The sequence below is a fragment of the Scatophagus argus genome, chromosome 16, assembly GCF_020382885.2.
Source record: "Scatophagus argus isolate fScaArg1 chromosome 16, fScaArg1.pri, whole genome shotgun sequence".
NCBI lineage: Eukaryota > Metazoa > Chordata > Actinopteri > Scatophagidae > Scatophagus > Scatophagus argus.
The window spans coordinates 20,314,511-20,323,946 of NC_058508.1; the positions used below are offsets into that span (position 1 = coordinate 20,314,511).

Sequence of the window (9,436 nt, forward strand, 5' to 3'; positions counted from 1 at the left end):
ATTTTAGGGAGTAAAAAATATCAATATAATAATTATATATATATATAAATAACTGATAATTGATTCACTTGAAACAGAGAAAAGCAACAAATCCTCAGGATTGAGAAGCTTAAATAATGAAATGCTTAACTCAAACTTAAACAGCTTTCAATTCAATAAGCAGATTGGTTCAACTCTAAATTAATCACTTTATTGATTTTAACTGATTTTAATTTACTGACTGCTGGAAAACCCAAATTTCAACTGAGGTTAATGACACAAAAGATGAAAGGATCACATTATATTACCTGGGAAATTACTCAGAGGTCTGTGTATTGAATAATGCAGTGAAAAGCACTGAGATCTGAATGTTTTTTTGACGTACGCAGTATTGCAACCACAGGACAAGTTTAACTGCTACTGGCTTGGTGTAATAATTCAGTCACTTCGATGGCCTTGTGGTAACGTGGAACCCGTCCAGAGACGGTTCATATGGTTTCCCACAGAAACTAAAATGTGTCTCGGTTTGCATCACAGGAAAGAACGTAAGTCATCTGGATCAAATGAACACGAGCGTTTCAAGAGGAAAAACGTTGCGTTTGGTTCCTCTGAGGTCTTTTGTGTCACGCTGCTGTAAATCACAGGCAGCAGGAGTGAGACTCGGGTCCTGGTTTGTGCTCTAAACACAGCCTGACATCTAGAGGCAGGATGGCTCATCACACGGAGGAGACGGCAGCAGTTTGACGGTTTGCCACGCGGTCTCTGCTGACTCGCCTCCGTGACGTTTCCAGAGCCTTCGTCAACACGTTGCTGACACTGCAACACCCTCTGATAGCACTGCGCACACGCCTCACATCTCATGGTGCGTTTGAAAAAGTTGTTTAGATCTGAGCGCACATCATCACATTCTTCCCGAGTCACTGCCCACAGAGTCATGTGGAAGGAATTCAGAAATCCGTGGCATGAGTGGTTAAATATGATCTTTATTGAGTAAACTGAGACATAGGTACATACGCAGTGACATCTGCGTTCAGGATATACGCAGGTATCTGTTCTGCTCTGTTTTTAAAGGTAGAACTCCATACAAAATCTGCCTTTTAGAGATAAAAACATTCAGTAAACCTTTACGCCTGAAAAAGCTTCTTAAAGGCTGCAGTCAACTTGTATTTGTGTTGGTTACAGTTGATTCCAGCAGTGACAAGAATCCACAGGAAAGTATAAACGTCTTGCTAAAAAAATAGAATAACACATTTATCTGCTGCTTATCCATATGCTCTGTATCTTCCAGACATTCATAGTCTTGACGAAACGCGACCATCATTCACATCATGTCCTCTCTTCAAAGGAACAGTTCACCCAAAAGTCTACTCACCCTCGTGCTGATGGAAAGTCAGGTGAAGTTTCTTAATCCACAAAATGTTTCTGAAGCTTCACAGCAAAACAGCATTGCAGCATTGCAGCTAAACAACTGAACAATCTGGAGACATGTTGTAAAATGTTCAGAACAAAAGAAAAAAAAAAGTAAAATGGCTCCATGCAGGTCGTCTGGTCTCCGAAAGCCTTGAGATCTCACGCTCATTGAAATGATGGTATTTGTACTGCATGTACACACGTTCGATCAGACTCTAATACAGAAGAACTGTCCCCTGATGAACACGTACATGAACATTCGGCAGATGAATGAGCCACTGACCGTCAATCAGCTGACTGAGACGTATCGTCCTTGCTGTGTCTGAGATGCTGCTTGTTTTAGGCTCGAGAGCTGCTTCCTGTTTACGGGCACCTCAGACGCCTCAGACCGCCAGAGTACAGCGTTTTTCTCTCAGCACTGAGAGGATCTTCACCATCTCTGTGCTGATATCAGCTTTCTCTATACGTGTCCGCAGGCTGTCTCTGTTACACTGTGTCTCTATGTAACATACAAACTGGCTTTGGGAGCAGCTACAGTGCATGAACTCTGTCTGCACCTCCGTCAGCGGCCGCTGAGCCGTGTTTTTGTTGTCCACGTCAGCGCGGGATTACAGCACCACATTTCTGTCATAACTCTGACCAGCGCAGGGAATCAACACCTGCGACATTCGCTGAACGTTTTGCCTCAGCAGCATGCGGCACGTCAGTCATTCTCATTGTCTCATCCCAGTGACATCAGCAAACAGTTTTTACAGGGATTATGCAAACATTGAGTGATAGCGTCACTGTGGCCCTGCTTTGTTTAATGATGATTCAAGCGAGATGAGCAAAATATGTGCAAAACCTCAACTGTTCTGTTTCCAGGTTCCTCAAATATGCAGCCAGCCATGATGAAACATATTCTATCTAAGATTTAAGATAGTGACTGAATATTTACTTGGGTTTATATCAAGGGAAATTCCAAGGTTTCCTAACATTTGGTATTTATTAACATAGTTTTCATGAAATTGACAAAAGCCATCTTTGGGAAATTTATTCGTTTATTCAACTTGTACTTTTGAGCTTTCAGTTCAGCCCATTTCCCATCTGCTAACACAGCGGAGGAGGGAGCTAAGGCCTATACTGGAGTCAGCCACCAGGGGGCGACCCAGATGTTTTGGCTTCATCTTTTGAGGAGCTCTCATGTCATCCATCTTTATTTTGCAGTCGGTGAGCTGCACAGACGTTTTTCTGAAGAAACTGAAAATGTCTATGATAGCAGTAAGCTTTGTCAAATGAACTGCAGGGTTTTTCAAAGATTAGCTTGTATTTATTTACTGAGAAAAAGAGATGCTTACTGTGTATCTGTAAGTCAAATATAATCCCGCAAAATGTGTGAAAACCTTGATTACATGACAGGCACAAATTTGGGCTAATGTCATGGCAAGTCTTTGCTTACGTTTCTTATGTTTTCACTTTCGACCAGTTTAACAGTTTCTCTCCATCTTGGTACCTTTCTTTTCTCAAAGTGAGACAGCGTTTAAATGTTGATAATGAAAATACTCAGTCCGTTCTGCTCTCAAACCTGAGTGACCAGAGGTTTTTCGAGGTAGAAGTTTAACCCTCTCTGATTACCAGCGGCTTGTCCGGCACAGAGTCCTGCCAGGAGAGTCCCGTTGAGCGGAGGACAGATACCGCCGCTGTTCTGCCCATACAGGGGAGCATGGTCTCCCATGTATTCGAGCATCTCATCCACTCCTTCCTCATCCTTCTCCTCCTCATCATCCTCTCCGTCCTTTTCCCAGAGCGACGTGGAGACATGCTGGTACTGGGTAGTGTCCTCACACTCCATCTCGCGGTGGTAGAAATAGCTGAAATTGGACACGATGACAGGAACTGGCAAAGAGATGGTGAGCACGCCGGCAATGGCGCACATGGAGCCCACCAGCTTTCCCCCGACCGTCTCCGGGTACATGTCCCCGTAGCCAACCGTCGTCATGGATACCACGGCCCACCAGAACGCCTCAGGGATGCTGGTGAATGCTGTGTCAGGACTGTCCACCTCTGCAAAGTACGCGGCACTAGAAAAGAGTATGACTCCAATGAAGAGGAAGAAAATTAGCAGGGCAAGCTCTCTGAGGCTGGCCTTCAGTGTCTGGCCCAGGATCTGGAGGCCCTTAGAGTGACGAGAGAGCTTGAAGATCCTGAAAACTCTCACTAGCCTGATGACCCTGATGAGGGCCAGGGACACGGATGGCTGTGCACCCTTGTCTTTGGCCAGCTCCGTGCCCAGTGTGACGAAATAGGGAATGATGGCGAAGAAGTCGATGGTGTTCATGACGTCTTTGAAGAAGTGCATCTTGCTCGGAGCACAGGTGAAGCGCACAATGAGTTCAAAGGAGAACCAGCAGATGCAGATCGTCTCTACAATGAAGAAGGGATCCTGGAAGGGGGTGAAACCAGGTGGGATCGTAATGGTTTCATTCGCTATGGTGGGGTGAGGTACGATGGTGAATTGCTGTAAAACAAAGGATGAAGGCAAGGTGGTTACAACTGAACTCAGAGATGAAGAAACACTTTGAAAACACCAAAATGTATGAGCTAATATCTGAACATATTCTGACATCTGTTTCAAACATGAGTTGGAAAGAGAAATGTGAGAATAAAGGGGAAAGGTAAGGCTATAATAAATAGCTCCATGGAGACGATGTTTACAGGAGGGTAAACATAGAGAAAACAAGGACAGAGTAAACAGCAGAGGGACAGACGATAAGTGAGAAGAAGCGATTATTATGGAAGTTTGTCCTCAGCACATTCGAAGTACGACATCTGCCATCGGGATCTGATCGAGCCTGTGAGATCTGTGATACTGTGCTAACTTTCCCCCCCTCTCCATTTTCACTCCGCCGGCTTTATTTTTCCTCACAGACTTTTATATAAATCAGTTTTTCTATATTTAAACACACACAAAAAAACATTAAGTTCATGTGACTCTGGGTTGCGTTACACCTCGGACACCGGCACAGTCAAGGCATTTGACACTTCGTTTGACCCGGTTGGTTGTTTTTTTTTTTCTGGGAAGTAGGTGCAGGTTTGAAATAACTGGGCGTTAGTGTCTTTAAACAAGTTGGATTGAGTTACTCTTAAGCTTCTGGTGGCCTTACAGCACATATTGTCTCCAACACAGTATTTTTATATGTTTTTATACGTTTCTTTGTTCATGTCTGCATCTGTTCATACCAGCCAAACTGTTTTACCTATCAGAGGGTCAGTTCACAAAAAATTCACAAAATGCATATTTTTTTGTTATCTGCAGCAGTACAGCGAGTGAAGTCAGTGTTGGTTTGCATGTTCACCACTTTGGTCCAGACTGAAATATCTCAGTTAATGAATGGATACCATGAAATGATACAAAGACATTCATGGTCCCTAGAGGATAAATCCAGATGAATTTTCCATTGCATCACCATACAGCATTTAATGCGAAGCACCAAAATGCCCCAGTACAGCTTGAACAAAACAATGAACAAAACTTGTTCATTGGACAGTTTTGCCGACTGTCGTCGTGCATCATCAGCACCCATGCAGGAAAATCAAATTCTAATGACTGATAAAAGTTTATGCCACATTTTAATGCTTTTGATGTGCACATTTCTGTTGTTTGGTGTTACAAAGAGCTCTCAAAGAAATAAATGACTATACCTGTGGGTTCACTGTCATACATTTTTAAATGGACTTTAATGAACTGAGAAAGTACAGATAATGGGATACAAATCAGGCAAAATACCTGGGCTGACATACTTGGGCTTCACAATTCAGTGTCTCATTCACCTCCACTGTAACAAGATTATGTCAAAATCCAGGCTCTCAGAAATCAGATGTGTGCATGGCTGGATTTTGCTCTAGGTGAGTCATCTTACGCGATCCTTCAGCCTTTTAAATTATATGTAAGTTTTCATATAGAACAGGGAGCGCGCACGCAGCAGAATTTAAACGAATTTTGTCCGGTTGTACTTTCATTTAACATTTGGCGAGTGAGTGATTGCGTGGGGACGGCTGTGCATGTAGGTTTGTCTTTGTTTGTGTAGTCTTTAAAAGTGTCAAATGTTCTGATCACATGGGTGTATCTATCTTTGTATGGTAGTAACAGAGCAGTGTCGGTGGTGACAGGAAACATAAATCCCACAAGCGCTGCTGCCTGAACCTGCAGAATCCTCCTCGTCTACAGGCTGCCCGAGCGTGTGTGAGGCTAATTTCATTTTGCGCCGGTCATCAGAAATGTTGATCTGCAACCCTCTTTTCCGTGCTGTTTTCAGTGTGTAGCCTATGAGTCACAGGGTTTATTAATACAGACATTCGTTTATGTGTTGATGTGCTCTTAGGGTTGTCCTTACTCTATATATAGCCCTTTAGATCTCCAAGGAGTAACGTGAGACAAGCTCATCTCCTTTCCTTCCCTTCACACTTGTCTCTTTACTCCTTCCACTCTCTCTCTCTCTCTTCCCTCTCTCTGTCCTCTCAGTACTTTTGCAATATTCACTCCACCTGAATCTACTTGTTGGCTCTGGCAGTGATCCCTGAGGATCATATCCACATCATATCCCTCCTCTAACAGTAAACCTCCACCCAACCTGCTATCCTCCTCTTTCCTTACTCTTGTTTTTCCAAACAGAGGTTTAATTGCCCTCCTCATCCCCTTCATTCCTTCCCCTCAGGTCTTAGTGGATCAGATTTAACGACAAGTCCAAAATAATCTCAGGAAAACCTCTCCCTTGCCTTATCTTCTGTATCTGCAGCCTTTGCTTTTCCATCACTCCAGTTCTTTTGGATTTACTCTCCATTTTTCCCCCAGCAATGAGAGCAGAGATGAAGGTGTTTTGTCAGTTTTGACAAGGTGACACCTGTTGGCACCTGTTGTCCCTCTATGCTCACCTCTTCACTTCCATGCAGTCTTTGCACCCTCACAGCCTTTCCCTCCCTATCACTCTTGTATGTGTCAGCACCATGCAAGCCATCCTCACCTCCCTCTGTTCCTTCTCATTCCTGAACTCAGGCAGAGTCTCCAGGCAGAAGATGAGAATAGAGATCACAATGACCATGACGCTGATGATGGCGATGATCCGAGCTCCACCGGACGACTCTGGATACTCAAACAGCATCCAGAGGCGACGCTGCAAGTCATTGGTGGGTAGGGGCCTCTCTTCCTCCTTGGGGAAGCCTTCATCCTCCTTGTAGCGATCAATGATCTCCTCTCCGAGCTCGTAGAAGTGTAGCTCCTCCAGGAACATGTCCAGAGGGACGTTGGCAGGCCTCCGCAGCCTCCCGCCTGACTGGTAGAAGTACAGGATGGCATCAAAGCAGACGCGGCTCCTGTCCAGGAAGAGTTCGTTCCGTGTGGGGTCGTAGTAGCGAAGACGACGACGGGGGTCACCGAGCAGGGAGTCGGGGAACTGGGCGAGGGTTCGGAGCTGGGTCTCGTAACGCATTCCTGAGACGTTGATGGCCAGGCGCTCGGTCAGAGCCCAGCCGCTCCTCCACTGACAGCGGCGGTTCTCCCTCTTGACCCCTCCGTTCGACTCCTTCTCGCTGCTCTCTTTCTCCAGCTTGTTGTGTTTATCTTTGGTCCACTTATATTCATCAGTGACCTCCTTTGTCTGCTCTCCTCCTCCTCCTCCTCCTCCTCCTTTGTCTTGATTATCCATATCTCAGTCTTGGATTTTTGTCTTCCTTCTCTAACTTATTTTGTGTCTTTGCTCTGGAAAAACACCAAAAGGTTAACTGGGCAGTGCAGAACAACAGAACATCACAACCCATTAATGACTATATCTATAGTCCTTTTGGCTGCACATGTTGTGTTAGATATCACATATTTATCATGCCATAACGGGTAGAAAAAAGCATTTTCTTTCTTAAATGCAAATGATAAAAAGACGTGATTGAAAAAAATGTGGTGATAAACCTCCACTGTAGCCTCATTCTGTGACTGATTTCAAAACTTGTATTTTATGTGCATTTTGTCATAGAATCCCCTGACCAGTAACACAACATCACCATTAATACGTTCTTATTTCCCCAGAATATTTTGGAACTGATCAGGAAAACATTAAATCTCACCTCAGTTATTCCCGCAAATCAAGAGCAATATTCTGGACATCAGAAAGAAAAGATTTGTTATTTCGATTACATTATAAAACATTATATCGTCATGAATATTGTAGCGTCGAGAGAGAGTGGAAGTCTGCTACATTAACAACAAAGGAGCTTGTATCAAAATGTTCTCAGTTTTGACATGAATTAGTAGACTTTTATCTGAAAACTCCCCATTCATTTTGTTTTTGCTCTTTCTCCACCATATTGTGCTACATTTTACTGTAAATCACATCATGCACACCCTCCATGCAAGAAGCCCTACACGTGCAGTCGGCCTCGAGCTCATCACCAGTTTATCACCGCGTCCAGTGCACCCAGTAGAGACTCAGGCCGGTCCCCTCCTCTCACCCGTCTGCCTGCCAGAGCTGCAGATTCGAACTAATCACGCCTCCCTCAGAGGCACCATGACTCTCCTACTGTACCTCAGCCACAGGTTGCCTTTTGGGCTGACCCCTCCCTCCTTTTCAGACAGTTTGTGTATGAGTTCCTCATCATGCACGATGACCAGACAACCCCTCCTCCTCCTCCATATAGTCCCACCTTCATCTGGGAGGGGAGGGGGAGGCAGCAGAGGGAGCAGCGTGGCTCCTTCAGGGGCTCCTGCAGTGTTAATCTGCAGCGCGGGTGAGGTTAAGATAGTTAAGCTTGTTTGTAGGTCACTCGCTGTCTTCACTTGTGCTCAGTACTTTCTCAGCTGAATGCTGTCGGGCAGAAATTCAATCTTGAACCCTTTCCTCGTCCAAGCCTTTCTCTGCCCCCAACAGCCCTCCCCGTCAGCCTTTGAACCTCTCACTCTTTCTTAAACATGCTGGACGTTTGCACGACTGTGCACACGTGAACTGACACATAGCAGAGGCCAAAATATTATGCTCAACAAAAGGAAATTTTAAAAAAAGGGAAAGTTGTTTTGATTGTTGTTATTGATAGTTACAACTTATACTCTGGGATCAGACCACAAATGTGTGGTTGGTGATTTCCCTTCTCTCCTCTAAATGCTTTCATATTTCTGCCGTCATTATCTTTTTAAATGAACTACATTTGCCTGTTTGACTGTGGCTTGAGCCGAAATTGTCCACAAATTTAAAACAGGACTCATAAAACATGACCTCATTTTGTGTGAAATATAAATCTGGTGTCTGTGGTTATTTTAGACACATCATGAAGTCTACACTGAAGTAACCCCCCCCCGCCCCGCACTTTGTGTGCATGAAAACTACAATTCCCATAACAGCATTTTGTGACAGGAGTGCTTTGCAAATGATGCCTTCAAATACCCTGAGTAAATTGTTATGTCAGACTTTTCAGAAGCATGATTGCAACTGTTTGGTACTTTAAATAAGAAATTGGACAAGCTCGCAATCATTTTTACGAACTATTGTTTGGTTTCATAAATCAATAAAGCTGCAAGCTGGCTGGTTAATCTAATTAAGTTCACCATTTATTACATACATTACGTGCACAAAAACATCCAGACACTCCTCTTTATGGGGTTGTTTCTCAGGGTTTGGGCTCAGTCCCTCAAAAAGACTGTCTTTGGGATTTGAACCCCTGTCTGGTGTGCACATTTAAACCAAGAGCCATTTCAATCGTTTTATTAGGACGGGTTGACAAAGGTTTGGATGAATGGATGATTTTCTAAACAAAGGAAAAAATATATAATCATGTACTGCCATGCATGTCACATCATCTAAATAAACAAAGGAAAACAATTATCTTATGTAATTATGCATCCATCAGAGGATGAGGGGAGTGCTGCTCTATATCACCCCATCTACATAAAGAAACAATTAATATACAACCAAGTTACTTTAATGGTACTGAATTGTGGAAAATAAACTCAAATATAAGCAGCATCATGAAAACAAGGACCAGATAACAGCACAACTTACTGGTGTGGCAGCATGGCAGGGAACAAAGG

General features: G+C 43.9%; 1 protein-coding gene across 3 annotated transcripts; it reads right to left on the bottom strand.

The window, feature by feature from the left end:
- Window positions 1-1,708: 1,708 nt before the first annotated feature.
- Window positions 1,709-8,040, bottom strand: kcna7 (potassium voltage-gated channel, shaker-related subfamily, member 7). Of its 3 annotated transcripts, XM_046414158.1 has the most exons (4): window positions 7,808-8,040; window positions 7,483-7,514; window positions 6,390-7,123; window positions 1,709-3,886 (listed from the first exon to the last, which is right to left on the bottom strand). In XM_046414158.1, exons 3-4 carry the CDS (start codon window positions 7,068-7,070, stop codon window positions 2,948-2,950), a joined length of 1,620 nt encoding a protein of 539 aa, XP_046270114.1. In that variant the 5' UTR covers window positions 7,071-7,123; window positions 7,483-7,514; window positions 7,808-8,040; the 3' UTR covers window positions 1,709-2,947. The 3 variants fall into 3 exon arrangements, with proteins under 3 accessions (XP_046270114.1, XP_046270115.1, XP_046270116.1); XM_046414159.1 differs by having other exon boundaries at window positions 7,483-8,040; XM_046414160.1 differs by lacking the exons at window positions 7,483-7,514; window positions 7,808-8,040 and having other exon boundaries at window positions 6,390-7,342.
- Between the last annotated feature and the right edge of the window lie 1,396 nt (window positions 8,041-9,436).